Source organism: Nyctibius grandis, chromosome 12 (genome assembly GCF_013368605.1).
Source record: "Nyctibius grandis isolate bNycGra1 chromosome 12, bNycGra1.pri, whole genome shotgun sequence".
Taxonomy (NCBI): Eukaryota; Metazoa; Chordata; class Aves; order Nyctibiiformes; family Nyctibiidae; genus Nyctibius; species Nyctibius grandis.
In genome coordinates this window covers 3,803,137-3,817,923 of record NC_090669.1, presented here as the reverse complement: position 1 = coordinate 3,817,923, position 14,787 = coordinate 3,803,137, and the positions used below count along the sequence as shown (strand labels likewise).

At 47.9% G+C, this 14,787-nt stretch overlaps 1 protein-coding gene across 1 annotated transcript in view; it reads left to right on the top strand.

The window, feature by feature from the left end:
- Positions 1–535: 535 nt before the first annotated feature.
- Positions 536–14,787, top strand: part of NECAB2 (N-terminal EF-hand calcium binding protein 2) — a 78,850-nt gene continuing 64,598 nt past the window's right edge. The window contains exons 1-2 of the mRNA XM_068411537.1: positions 536–733; positions 8,649–8,673. Of these exons, the coding sequence (XP_068267638.1) occupies positions 536–733; positions 8,649–8,673 (223 nt within the window). The remainder of the gene's footprint in view (positions 734–8,648; positions 8,674–14,787) is intronic.

Genomic DNA, 14,787 nt, shown 5'->3' with positions numbered 1-14,787 from the left:
AAAGGAATATCCTCGTAGTACAGGATTACGGGATTAGAAGTATTTGTCCAGCTGAGTGCTGTGATTAGCTCTGTAGCCATGAATGCTGCAGTACCCCAGCTGGCATCGCTGGCTATTCATTGTATAGGGGCTTTCTGGAGTAGGGGTAGAGGGTCAGGGGCAGGTTTTATTTCCTAACAAATTTCTTCTCTGCTATCCTTACAAAGAGCTGCTAAAATCTGTTGTGAGGGTAGGGAGGCTGCAGAGGGGAGGGGGCATGCCATAGGAATACTCTTTTTAGATAGAAAATGCCTAAAAGGATGCTTTGTGTTGGAGCAGAGGGGCTGTATGAGGGGTGGGGGCACGCAGGCAGCACCCACCGGGGTTGCTCCGGGGTCACCTATCCCGCCCCAAAAATCCCCCTCTTACTCTTCGGGCAGGAGCCCCCCCGCGGGCCCGCCCCTGCCCGCTGCCCGCCGTGGGGCGGTGGGAGGAGGAGGAGGAGGCGGGGGAGGAGGGGGGAGTCCCCGGCTCCGGCATGAGGCCGGGCTGAGCGATGTGCGAGCAGGCAGCGCGGTACTGCCGGGCCGGCGTGCAGAGGCTGCTGCGCAAGCCGCCGCCGGCGCTCCGCGGGCTGGACGGGCTGCTGCGCTGGGCCGGGGCCAGGATGGGCGACAAGGGCCTCGCCGAGAGGGAGCTGCTCGGCCCGGGCGCCGCCGCCGCGCAGAGGAAGGGCACCTCTGTCATCCTCGATGTGAGTGGATGGGGGGCACCCCGCACCCCCGGGATCCTGCCTCTCCCCCCGCCCGCGTCCCGCACCGGCTCGGCATCGCGGTTACCCCTCGGGTCCTGCGCGCCCGGGACCCGTCAGGGACGGGCTGTACCCCGGGTCCTGCACCCATCCAGCCAGCTCGGGATCGGCGTCATTGCCCGGGTTCTGCATCCGCGGGGCTGCGCCCGGGTCCAGCATCTCCCGGACCGGCTGGGCAAGAGGCTGCACTCCGGCTTCTGTAACCGCTTGCCCAGATCCTGCAGCCACAGGCTGCACGGGCACGGGGGTGCACCGCGGTTCCTGCACCCCTCGACCGGCTGGGCATCAGCTTTATTCCTCGGGTCCTGCAGCCCCGGCCGGTTGGGGATGGGGTGCAGCCCAGGTCCTGCATCTCCCGGACTGGATGGGCGTAGGGGTGCCCAGATCCGACAACCCCTTTTCCAGACCCTGTTCCCCTGGGCTGGCTGGGCGTGGGGTTGCAGCCCGGATCTCGCACCTCCTAGACTGGCTGGGCACTGGGGATGCAGTCCGGGACCTGCACCCTTTTGCCCTGTACACCCTGGGACAGTTGGGAATAAGGCACACCTTGGTCCTGCATCTCCCGGACCAGCTGGGTGTGCGGGTGCAGTCTGGATCCTGTACCCCCTTTCCTGAGTCCTGCATCCCCAAAGTGAGTGGGCATGAGGGTGCAGCCTGGGTCCTGCACTTTTTTTGACCAGCTGGGCATGGGGATGCAGCCTGTATCCTTTATCTCCTTGCTGGGCATGGGGGTGCACCCTGTTTCCTGCACTCTCTGGACCGGCTGGGCATGGGGGTGCACCCCAGGTCCTGCATCCCCTGGACCAGCTGGCGTGGGGTTGCACTGTAGGTCCTTAATCCTGGTATTAGCTTGACTGGATGGGGATGCAGGACTCCAGGTCCTGCAAACCCCCAATATTGCACCGTGGGTTGTCTCAGGTTAGCTGGGCATAGGGGTGTTCCCTGGGTCCTGTGTCCGCCCCAGGTCCTGGACCCCAGTCCCTGAAGGGCTGTAGCTGTGAGGGTCTGTGCAGCGGGATCGGGGCAGCATGGTCCTGGATACCTGTGAGTGTGTGGGACCCGGGGCTCCCTCGCCCAGGTTTGGGGTGCAGGCAGGGCTGTGCTTAGTGCCTCGGCTGCGGTATTTATAGACTTCCTGATTAGGGAGCTAACGAGGCTATTTGCACTTAAATGAATTGGGAGAATGGGGTGGAATCAGCCGGAGTGCAAACGATGTAATTACAGAGTCTTTCTGCAGCATCTAGTAATTAAACACATACATCCTCAGCTTTGCTACCTCCTGGTTTTAAAAAAAAATGTAGTGAATGCAAAAATAAGCTACTGAGGCATTGGCTATAGTAAAGGATAACTCACACTCTCCTCCAGCCTCTTCGGAGTTAGGCAGTAGTAGCTCTTCCAGGCGAGCCCTTGCATTTTCTTAATAATTGCTGAATCTTCTACCACATCCCCGGTAGGCGTTGGCATGGGCTGGCGAGTCCGAAACTCGTTACATCTCTGAGCACCCTGGGCTGATAGGCATTCCGGTTCCCTGAGTGAACCAGTTTGAGTGTGTCTATTGAGCTGCCTAAAGCAGCTGGGAGAGCAGAGCGCTTGGTGGATGGTCGTGCCTGGTGAAATGGGCGGGCAGGTGGGCAGCTGTGGGAATCGCTGCTTCGTGGGGAAACTGAAAGGACAAATGCAGCTAACACCCTTATGTCTTTTATGTTGACTTGTTTGGTTTGTTTGGTTTTTTTTTTTCTTTTTGTTACCTGCCCTGAAATTACCACAATTCTACAACAATCTGGAATCTGGGTTTCAGAGCATAAATGCAACTGGGAAGTAATGTTAAGTTTATACAAAAAGTTCTTGAGTTAGGACTGTTTTTCCACCAAAACGGTATCTTACCTGCTCGACTTTACCATCTTTAAATGGATTTTCCTTTTTCCTCTTTGAGGTTTGAGCTGAGAAAAATGAGCCATGAACTTTCAGAATAGCTTCACCGGTGGGAAATACAATAGAGCTGGGTGTACAGCACCTGATCCTTTTTCCCTTTCACAATGGGACTGGGAGCCCTTTCTCACCTGCTGAATATAAATGGATGCTGGAAATGTAAGGTTTGAGGGTCTGGGGTTTTTTTACTCCTCTCTTAGAACTTGCTTCTCTCCTTTTTCTCCAGTTACAATAGCAACATCAATAGAAGCTGTGGCTTTGCTGTAACAGACTCTTTAAGTGCACTGTGAGACCCCCCTTTCATACAAAGAGTTTAAAAGTGGAAACACACATTTAGGTTAATTTTCACGCATTAGCAGGAAAGAAACGAGAATCCCACTGAATCCTCAGGGATGAGAACAGTTTTCCAACTAACTCATTCATGTTCTTGCATTACGTGGATGTGCTGGGGAAGCAGTGAGTCCCAGCCACGCAGCAGTGCGGCTCCTCAGTGGGTGGGGATGAGGTAAGAGACCTGTAAGATTTTATTTTTAAGTAACACGTTTGCGTGAGCTGGTGTGCTCTGTAGGCAGTTCTTCGGGGGCTGGGAAGGACGGTTAAGCTTGGTTTTGGCTATGAATTAGATAAGGCGGCTCTGATGCTAACGGTACCTTAGTCACTTTTTCTTCCTCATCTGTTCTGGCTTTCTTTTGACGTGCTTGTTCTGACTCCTCCAGACTGTGAGAGTGGCTGGTGGGTCAGGATGAAGTTGCCTACACCCTTTCCACCAGAGAAACAAAACCGTGGTGTTATGGGGCAAAACAGGGCTGAGGAAGAACAAAATGCAAGAAGGGGGTTAGATATCTTCTGCCGTTAACCTGGCTGCTGCCATTTGGAGGAGGAATCTTAACTTAGGGCTGTTTTCAGTATTTTTCCTTTATTTTGCTTGTGTCCTTTTAGGTAAAGGATTAAAAAAAGGTTGAATACTATTTACTAGTTCAGCTCAAAATCATAGGTTTCCAAGTGTAAAAAGTAGCTAAAATTGCAGATTAACTAAACCCTGGAAACAAACTAATGAAGATATTTAAGTCCTAAGCATTTCCTAAAATAGGTAGCAAGTAAAACTAGGGAGTGACAGTGGTGGTAGTAGATCAAGCGGAGGTGATGTGTCACTCTAGGAGCCTGGAAAACATCACTTTGCCTTTGATGGTCAGCTCTTACAATGCCAGTCAAATCAGCGTAAGGGGTTGAGGTTGAGCAAAGGGTCTGTACCTGCCCTGCGCTCACCCTCAGGTGTTTATCTCTGGGTGTTTGCTCGGGGGGTCTGGGTTGCACACGGCTGCTCCGTCTGCAAGAGCCAAGTGCTTAGGGTTGGTTGGCAGCGTGTGTAATCTGCTGTAGGTAACTAGTGTCTATCCACAGTTTATGATGTGAGTTTGTGATAATGCTACATTCTCTATCTGCCCTCTGGGCAGCTTGAAGATGCCCTCCAAAGGCTCTGAACTTCTCTCTGCATCCATGAGGACAAAACCCCGTTATTAAAAGGAAGCTGAAACTGTCATGGTGCTGCTCAAATGCATGTGTGGTGATGGTGGCGCTTCCAGACCAGAACAAATCTGCAAATGTCACAAGACTTAGGAAAGGGAGAATATAGCATGTGTGAGGGTAAGCCTATATGGGATCATATTTGCTGAGTGTGAGTCCACATGCAATACAGAGCTGCTGTGGATGGCTCCCAAGGTGTGGGAAATGTCCAGACAGGTATTGCTCCATCTGGGAGTACTTCAGTGCTGACTTACTGACTGTCCTTACTCGTCTCTTCCTGCCTTTGACTCTCTTTCAAAAGCCTGAGTTGACAGCAGGAGTGTGAACTGCAGTGAATGCAAGATCTGGTCAGCCACAGCGGCTGCAGGCAGAGGTGCCCCATCTGCTTTACACCAGGGAGAGCCCACTGAAGAGCTCATCTCCCACTTGGTGTCTAAAATAACTCCAGATCGGACAATGTTTCTGTACCAATGACATATTTCTTACTGAAACACCGAAATCAAACGTTTCCCCTTGCATGGGGAAAGGTTGTTAGCCTGATGATGTCTAAAGATGGAGTCCAAGGTGGCAAAGCTTCAGGTCATTATTTTCTCACATTATTACCAGAAAGAGCGATATAGAGAGGCTGTAGGAGAGGAAATTCCTACCTGTACCTTAAGTTAGAGAGCTAAAGGCCATACCTGATATAAAACCTTGTCTCAGCTCCAAATGAGGTGTCAGGACTTGTAGGGAGAGGAACAGAAAGGAAGAGCAGGAATGTAGGAACATAGTGAACCGATTAATCAGGTTTTTAGGTATATCTGGATGCTTTCTCATCCATAGGCTTTCCTCACCCAGGAGACTTAGATTTTGTTTGTCCTTGATTCTGCACCAAGATTATGATGGAAATCAAAACTCTAGCTCAGTTGCACTCTATTTTAAATCAACATCATATTAACCTGCTGAAGGGATAATGAGCTCTACAAGCCCTGTAATAATTCTTAGGCTTGTTAGGGGAGTGCTTGTGTGAATTTAATAAAATTGCCAAGAAAACCTCCATTAAGCAGCCTCCAGTGTTGCACATTGTCATCCAGGAGCTTTGTGAAGGCAGAACTAAATGTTTAAATTTGAAACCATAAAAATTTTTTCTAGTTTATTATTGCCACTAGCGTTTTGAATTGCTTACTTCTGCCAGCCAAATATCTGTAGTAGCCATTTGAGACTAAAGAAAAAATGCACATTTTTAAAAAAAACTATTGGAAATCTTGACAGAGGCACCTTGCTCTAAATAAAATAGATTTTATATTAGTCTAAACACCTGGTAAATGAAACAAGTATGCTGCAGAGAGCAGTGCCTGTGTAAATCCTATAAAATGGATTAATCTGGCCCATATTGTGGGCATCCTGCGAGCTCACCATGCAATTACCCTGTGCTCCAGGAGATTTGCTTAATAGGTTTAAAGCGTAGCTGATGGGGGAGTTAGTTGCTGTAGTACTTCTTGGACTGGATAATTTCTTGTTTACCATCTGAAAGCGGCACGTTACTGTGATGGCTGGAGGACTGGGGGTGATGGAGCAGAGACAGCATCCCTAGTCAGGCTGTGTGGTGCTGCCGGCTCCTGTTTTGCGAAGCCCTCGGCCACTGGAGACAGTCCTCAGCCGGGGTGGAGGCACGGGAAGCCAATCGCCACCAAGGGCCTGGCAGGACAGGGTGTTTCTCCATCAATATTTCATTGTCTCCACTCGCTGACCTCCAGGGCTGCTGCCTTAAGTCTAAGTGACTTTGCTGCTGAGTGAAAATAGCAGCGATGGAGTTACTGCAAGCCTCCAAGAGTAACTGTGGGGCGGGCCAGCTTTGCAGCCTCTGTGTTGGAGATGATGCAGCATCCTTGCTTATACAGGGGAACAGCTTTAAACTGAAAGATTTAGATTAGGTATTAGGAAGAAATTCTTTGCTGTGAGGTTGGTGAGACCCTGGCCCAGGTTGCCCAGAGAAGCTGTGGCTGCCCCCTCCCTGGCAGTGTTCAAGGCCAGGCTGGATGGGGCTTGGAGCAACCTAGTCTGGTGGAAGGTGTACCTGTCCATGGGGGGCGGGGGTGGAACTCGATGATCTTTAAGGTCCCTTCCAACCCAAACCATTCTATGATATTCCCTTCTTCCTGGAGCTGGTTGGAGGTTTCCTTTCCCTGAGATCCCTGGGAGCCTGGCACTGAGCTTCCCTTGGAGCTTTGCCCCGCTGGTCCATAGGGGAGGTGTGAGGGGCTGTGGTTTCCCTTCCCTCACCAGATCTTACACCTTTCCCTTACCAAAAGCACACCACGTCCTTCCCACAGCGGAACAACTAATTCCAGACATGAACGGAGGGCATCTTCAGCTTGTGAGTGGGATGGCACTCCTCTTTGCTGAGCTACAGCGTAAATCCTGGGTCCTCACAGAAGCTGCATTTTTGGCAGCATTACCAAGCTATCACGGAGTGTATTACGTCTTTATCAGCCTCCTGATGCTCATTCCAGTGTTCGTACCGTGATGTACTGCCTGCCTGTGTTGACAGATGACTTTATCTTAAATTGCTTTCCCTGTGGGTGTCCTGTTTTAAATTTTTTCGTGTGTGCAAATTTTAGGTGGTCCAATTAAGTTGGAAGAATAAATCTTGCTTATTAGCAATAAAAACTAAACAGCTTGGTGCTGTAGAATAAACCTTGGTAGATAACACAACTGATGTGATTTTCCATCAACCTGTTCATTTACAAATAGTCATACTTTCTAGGAGTACCTGGGGGAGTTAAAGCCCTAACAAGTTCACTTAGTGAAGCTGGACATAAATACTTCAATTTCTTAACATTTCTTTCATGTCTTAATTTTTATTTTTTTTCCTCTTGCTCCGAGAGTTTGTTGCAAGTTTGGCTTCACAGAGCGGATTGATCCTCGTATGGAGGTGCTCATGGAGAGTGAGAAGTTGGGGTGTCCAAGCCAGGAAAAGAGGAATATTTCCTACTCTGGGCAGGGCATATTTCACATGGCTGGGTGATGGGTGCCAAAGCTGGGGCTGGCTGGGGTCCTGCTTGTCCTGGCTGGATTTATTCTTACTTCCCATAGACGAGCCATGACTGGCTGGTCCTTCAAAACCCATATTTAACCTCAGTGAAGTCCATAAGTACGGAGACAGGTAGGATTTTCCCAAAAAACTTCTAATTGTTCTAAAAAATGAAGGTCAGCCCAAGAAGTACGCAGTTTTGGAGTGGTCACAAGATGTAATCCTTGTAGGGTTTTTATGACCCTCTCTTGAAGCTGGGACTCAGTGACTCCCACCGTTTGGGTTTGGCTTAAGCAGAGGGTGTTTACCTCTGCTGAAGTATGCCAGAAAGTCCAGCTTTGACTTTGCCCTATGCAGCCTAGGAAGAACTTTGGGCAAAAGAATTATTAATGTTCCTTAATTAAGCCATATTCACTTAAATAGCACATTCTGCAATTCAACTTGTCTCTTGGGTTTCTTGTTTTGTGCTGCAGTTTCTCTTCTGATATTTTTTTTTTTGTAATGATTTTATGACCCAGAAAAGAAGAGATTCAATTTTATGGCTGATCTGATCTGTCTTGCTGGTGCTTTTATTCCCTCCACAGGGAAATTTCTTTGTACAGCCAAAATCTCTGTTCTTGCTCAAATTAATAGGGTCAGGTCTGAAGAGACGATGATAAAGTTTTCCCTTTCCTGCCCGGCTCATGAGCATGCTAATTTTTTGGTAATTTATGGGCAAACGTGTGCTAGCAGCCGTTTTTGGCAGGAACCTATAAGATTTCAGCCCCTGCACAAGCCTTTTGTTATTAATTGCATTCTGTCAGGGGACTATTCCTAAGATGAGACTAGTCAGAAAAATAACAGTTGTTTCTGCTGTCTTTCTCCGTGGCAAAGTCTCCTGTACTACACATTATTGCAATTTTTTCTTTCTAAAAGGGCTATCTGATTCCTCTTTGTGGGCTGTTCCTCCACACTGTAGTTTTAAGTCTAAATATAATCTCCTTCCCATGCAGGAAACTTGTGGGGTTTTTTTAAAAAAAATGTAAATAGTTTGTTTCAGAAGTGCAGAACTGTGAAACTTGGTTTGAGAGATAATACTGGTGCTAGAGAAATTGGCTGGGCTTGCTGCATGGCTGTTGTAGGGTTTTTTTTTTCTTGTGTTGGATCCATGTTTTTGGCTTTCTTCTGTGAGGGAGATGTGAGATGCTGGAAGTGCTGGAAGCGTTTTGTGTTATCTTTATTTTGCTAGTTAGCTGCTTTTCCACCGATTAGTCCAAAGCCAAACTTGTTGATACTCTCCCCCAGAGGTGGTTGTCCATTGTGTGGGGTAGAACATGGTCCTGGTGCTGAGGGCTTCACCCATTCAAGTCAAACAACACAGTAAAAATGTTTCTCTCTCTCTTTCAATTCTAGATTTTCAGAAGAGCTGACAAAAATGGTAAGTCTGTACATTCATATTTCCTGTTTCTTGATTAAACTTTTGCCAGTATTACCATTTTTCCTGATAGTAACATCTAACTGTTTAAATGTCCTTCAGTTTACTGGGTCTGGTGCTGACACGGTTTAAGCCTCGGAAAAGGTTTTGTTGTTTCTTTGGCTCAGATACATTAGAGCAGATGTGATACTAATGTGTAAGTCTGCATGGCGAGATCCACCAGATTTGGGCAATTTCACAAAAAGAACATTAAAAAAAATCACAGCTAAGTGAGGATCCAGCTCTTGGTAATCTTGGAACAGCTTTGCAAAGCAGACCTAATCTGTGAATGTTAGTCCGGTTCCTGAAGGACTGGATGGACGCACATATTGAGGAGCAACGTGTATTGATGTGTGTTTTCAGTCTGTGCTTGTAGAAAACTGAACTTTGCTGAAGCCTAGTTTTGTCCTTCGAAGGGGAGTAGCATGGAGATGTCTTCGTTAAATGACTAGGGATCCTGAGAGGAGAGAGCTGTTCTGCTGCGAGAGAACATAGTTATGGGAAAAAGTAGCAAGGGGGTCCAATCCCAGGATCTCTCTTCACCCTGAAAAGCAGTTTAATTTTAGCTCCTAGATAAAATCCCAAGAGCTAGTCTCTATTCTTTCCCTGTTGTACAACAAGAAAATGAAATATGCATCAAACCAGAGTGTGTTTGCAGAGGGACATATGGGAGGGTTGTGCAGAGGAGCACAGGGGAGAGTTTGGGTTTTTTTTCCATGCCGGATTTAAGAGGGAGATACCTGATTTCTGTAAGAGCTTGTAGGTATGATCACTGCCCCTAGGTAAGGCAGCGAAGGATGCTGTGAGCTGGCTTATGCGTATAAGCAGTAAATGCCCTGTTAACGTGCACATTTGGTTATAACAACTGACACTGTAGTAAGACATTGAAATTTGTTACTCGGGTAAGCTGAGCGGTTGTGCGATGGAAGGGGGGTGTTGGGGGGGCTGGCGTGGGGGGAGAGCGCTCCAAGTGCTGCTTACAGGGCAAATGAATTTGTGACACCCAGCCTGTGGTATTTCACGGCCTCCTGAGCACTTAATTGTTGCATAATTGGAGACCCGGAGGTTTTGTCTGATGAATTATAGATGCTGCCTCTGAGAAATGCTGCCTGCTTGCTTTCTGCTGGCTGGCGTGCCTGCCCCCGTGGAGCTGAGTGCCGGCATTGCCAGCTCGTAATGAAGTCTTACCTGTCACTTGCTCTCCATCAGGAGAGTCTGGTGATACGCAGATACTGGGCTAAAATCTGCGCTTACTTATCCCCCTCTCAGTTTGAAGTTGAAGATGCTGCTCCAGACTTCAGCTTGTGAAACTGTTCCCTGCTAAGCCCATGTTTAGCTCCCTCCTGCTGCAGCCAACTTCCAGTTTCCTCTATGTTGGGCAGCTGAAATCAAAAGCTGTGATTTTTCTTTTCAATAACAAATGTTACACCTACTACAGCAAGAGCAAACCTGTTGTTTTTGCCTCTGCCCCTCACCCTGGGAAAAATCTCTCCAGCTCCTCCATGGCCTTCTCCCTGGCTGTTCCTCCCTTTGTAAGGCTCGAGCAAGTGATCCATGTGGATGGCAGGTGGGATCACTCCACTGCACAGGGAAAGGAGGACAGCAAGCCGCTCAGGTACAGCGTGACACTTAAAAATATTTTCTTGTCCTGCTCATCCGACCAGAGGGAGTTTGGGTTTGGGCAAAGAAGCAGAGAGTAATACCCCAGAGCTGACCTTGGGGTGTCCATCGGCCACCCTGGGCACCCAAACACCTCTCCATGGTAAGCGTATGTCTGGCACAGCAGACATACCCTCCTGGGAGCCAGGTACCCCATAACCTAATGCCCCCAGGGAGCATCACTCATGGATGAGCAGTCTCTTTGGTTGGCCATGCTGTGCAGGCATGAAGAGGTGTTCACCCCTTCACAGGTATTCCCCTGGGTGCTGTTTGTCTGAACACCTTTATTCCATGTTAACGCGTAACAGCCCAATTAAAATTCAAACAAGGATGCTTGCACGGATCAGAAGAACTGGACCTCTTCTTGTCTAGGTCCCAAAATATTAAAATGAGAGTGGATTGTCAGTGATGTGCCTGCCACGTGGTAGCTGTTAATGTTTAATATTTAATGGGTGTGAAGGTGATGAGCTGATGTGTCAGGACCCATAATCAGCTTGGGGTGGTGTGAATAGGCACCAGCAGGACAAGCCCTACTCTGATGTCTGATGGGTAGGTTGGTGGTTCTGTTAATAAAGGCCAAATGTTCTCAGAAGAAAGAGTTATCTCCATCTCCACTTCCACTCTCATTGCTTGCAATGCAGGTGACCTACAATTTCATTGTTTGGACAACAAAACATGGTGCTCTCCATGGGACTAATGCTGCCAGGCAAACTGGATGCTGTCTTCTCCGTTTTATGACCTGGATGACAAGCTGTCACAAAGTAGTCTGGATTTAAGTGGCAGTTCTATCTCCATGTTGGCTCCTGCAAGGTGAGGTGGCCGAGAGTGTGTCAATCTTGGCGTGGCTGCTTTCCACCCCACTGAGTAGGGTTGTTTCTGCGATCTTGGGGCTGTCTTCTTGAAGGACTGTATGTCCTGCAGTGCCTTTCCCTGCATTTTTCCAGATGTTGCTTTTTTTTGTTGCGATATCTGCCAGTCATAGTGGCCAGCTTCACCAACCATTCGTATTTGCTTAACTCTTGATAACAGAGTTTGCCACTCTTCATAATTAGCTCAGTATGTTCCTCCACAGCCTTTTGGGGTCACAGCTTCCCACAGCCACCCTCCAGCACCCCACAGCTCACAGCAGCTGCTGCAGGCGACGTGCAGGAATATTCCCCTTGGTACAGCCTCCCCACAAACTGTGGCTTAGAGGTTTCCAGAGCCAGCGGTAATATCTTTGTATTGCAGATCCCTAGGGATCTCTTTTTCCCAGTTTTCTCTTTGACATCCTCACCTTTAATTTATTGATTTGTTGAAATTCGGTCTCTTCATGGCTTTACCTGGTACAGCTCCAAGGAGCAGTGGAAGCATCAGCCTGCTGCTCGCTCGTTTCGCCGCAGGTGGCCCATGTGCCGTACAGAGCCCTCTGCTGAAAAAGGAAACCTTACACTTTTAGATGTTGGTTAGGATCCCAGGAAGGGGCTCTGAGCCCTGTACGGGCTGCTGGAAACACAAGCTCACTGGTTCCCCAAATATATTATTCTGTTAACAGGCTCCTGTCTCCACAGCTGCCGAGGTCCTTGTCTGGCAGGGACTTTCTAACTTACCAGCTGAGACAGTCATTATCCGGTGCTGTGTGACGGTGGCATACGGGAGGGGAGAGCTCCCAGGGCAGGGAGCGCTGGCAGCTTTACCCAGAACTGGCAGCTCTTGTTTTCCTCAGCTGTGCTAAAACCACCCTTATAGACCTGGATAGGGGGCCTACAGATATAGAGGGGGCGAACCTGAAGAAAGCTTCAGCTCTTGCTCTCTAGTTTAACTAGAACATCTCATTTAAGTTTTGCCATCCAGAGATCAGATCATTAAATGGTCACCTAAAAGACAAAGCGGGGGTCGTAATCTTAAGGAATTCTCTCATTTAATGTGCAGCTTCCTACAGTCAAGAGGTCATAAATTTGGAAATTTTTCAGCATCCTGATTTCCCCCCTGCCCTTCAGCCTGGTAAAAATGGCACGTATTGTGTTAATGCAACATGGCTGGGTCAGACACGGTAACTATGGAGCCTGATCATGTGAATTCAAGAGCTTCTCCCTCCTCCCCTTCCTGCCAAAGCTCCTCAGCATAAATTGTTAATTCATGTAAAATTGGATGTTTTCGGTGTAAGATGCTAAAACACAATATTGTTCCTGCCATGTTCAGGTACTTGTATCAAGGTGATGTGACTCAGTGCCTACATGTACTAAGAGACTTCTAACGAAGCAGCTCTTGCTTGTTAAAAGACCTCTTGGTCTCCTGCCCCAGAGAAGTAAGATTCTGTGTCTAATGGGAGTTAAGTCCCCAGCCTTTCCCCCACTGATAGTACCAAGCAGCTGGACTTACAACTATATGTATGATAAACTCAGCAAACGGTCTGAATAGCACACCTTGAAATGGTGAACACATTGGAGACATGGGGGTAAACTGGCAAATGGTCTGAAAAAAGGGAGAAGGGCTGAGGTGTAACCTCCTGACAGTGAATAACTCAGCTAGCTCTAGTCGTGCTTTGCAGGGGCATGGCTGTTAGTCATTCAAAATAATCTTTTTTCTTCTGTGTGGGAGTGTTTTTCCTTTCTCTGCTAATAAATCCACCTACTGTCTTGTAATCCTCCCGGTCCCAGTAAACAATACTTCATCGTTTAATTGGCACGTGGTAGGAAAACGGAGGCATCTTGGTTTAGGCTGGTGAGGCAGAGCTGTCAATCATCTGAGTTATCTACTGTGTACTTTAATCCTCTCATTAGAAAGCTGTTAATCAATTATAAGTTAAATAGCCCAGGATTCTCTTTGGAAGATTAAGATGGTTTTATTTTGACAGAGCAGCCTAATTGCTAACGATTCATTACAGAAAAGTTGCTTCCCGAAAACTGGAGTTTTATTATCTTGAAATCTCCAGTCACTGCAACTGCCCAACTCCCATGTCTTGAGCGTAACTAAACGTGAAGTGCATCCAGTTTTAATCTTGTGGTTTAGTTTGGAGGTTTTGCCATAATTACTAGGTCTTGTTCATGGCAATGTCTGTCAGTCTGCCCCATCCATGGGGCTGGCTTGCTGGGCACTGGGGGTTAGGTGATTCCTCTGGACCTCTGCCACAGAAGAAGAGAGATGCAAAAGAAAATGTGCCCAAAATTCTGTGTATGGTTGTAAAGCACCTACAGAAAATGGCAGGAGGAACTGGCGGTGGTGCAGTATTTCACTTGACAGTGACAAGGAGTGAATGAGTATCGTGATTAAGTCAACTCAGCACCTTCCTATTGCTACTGTCCTTGTGACATTTGCACCAAGAATTGGCCCAGAAGGTTGCCCTCCTTCCTTGAATTTATCAGATCTAGGGAAGGTGTGGATGGGAACAAAGCCATTCAGCACATGCTGTCTTGGATAGCTTCTGTTGTTACCAGAAATGAAATACGATGAAGTGTGAACATGGATTAAACTGATTTAATTTATAGATTTAACATAGAGATCTGGAGTGTAAATGATGAGAGGAGTTTTTAGTTGATCTGGATGATCAGCTGAAGGCCTGCAGAGGACGTAGCAGAACTAATAAAGGGAAAAAGGAAGCATGAATGGAGCAGGAATATGTGGTTGGAAAAGGCTTTTTGGTTAAGAGCCATCAAGGACAATGGAACTGTGCCCGTTACTATCCCAGTAGAGCTTGTCCTTTAAATAGCTGCACACAGATATCTTGTTAGTCACTTAGGAGCCCATTAAAGGAGGTTTGTGCTGTTATTCTTTGTAAGTGAAGGGCTGCATATCGCAGTGTCGCAAGCCTCGTAGCAAATTGTGCTACAAATGATGGGGGCACAGATAGAGCCACTGACAAGCAGGGAACTTAAATATCTTTGGACATCAGCATCATAACAAACTGGCTAAGGACCCTGGTTAGCTGGCAGTGGGGTTGTGCCCTTGGGAGTAGAGCAAGCACGTCCTCTTACATATAAACCAGCAGCGCTGCTCTGCCTGATGGCTTTGTGCCGGTAGTGCCTCGTGCCACCACTGTCCCCTTGGTCTGTGGAGCTCACAAGCTTGGCAGAAAAAGAAAACCAAGTAAACAAAAAGCTTCAGGCGAATCTCTCAGCACCAGCTCGATGTATTAAGGAACTGAGGCATGTGGTAAGTGTCACCTAAGTAGAAATTGGTCTTGTTAATCACCAGTATGCAATAAAGAGACTGAGGCTTGAGATTCTTCCATGGAATGGGTTTCTTGGTTAAGGGATGGTGGTGGGAGAGTAGGAAAAGCCCTGGGCTCTCAGCAGAGGGCTGAACAAGTCCTAGTGTGGTGGGTCTCCAAAAGAGTGTGTGGGTGAAGCTCCCAGCAATTTCCAGCCCTTCCCAAGTGCCATGTGCCTGTCCTCTGTGTCTTGTTTGTAGGCAGAGACTGTTCCTCTAAGGACTTTGGGG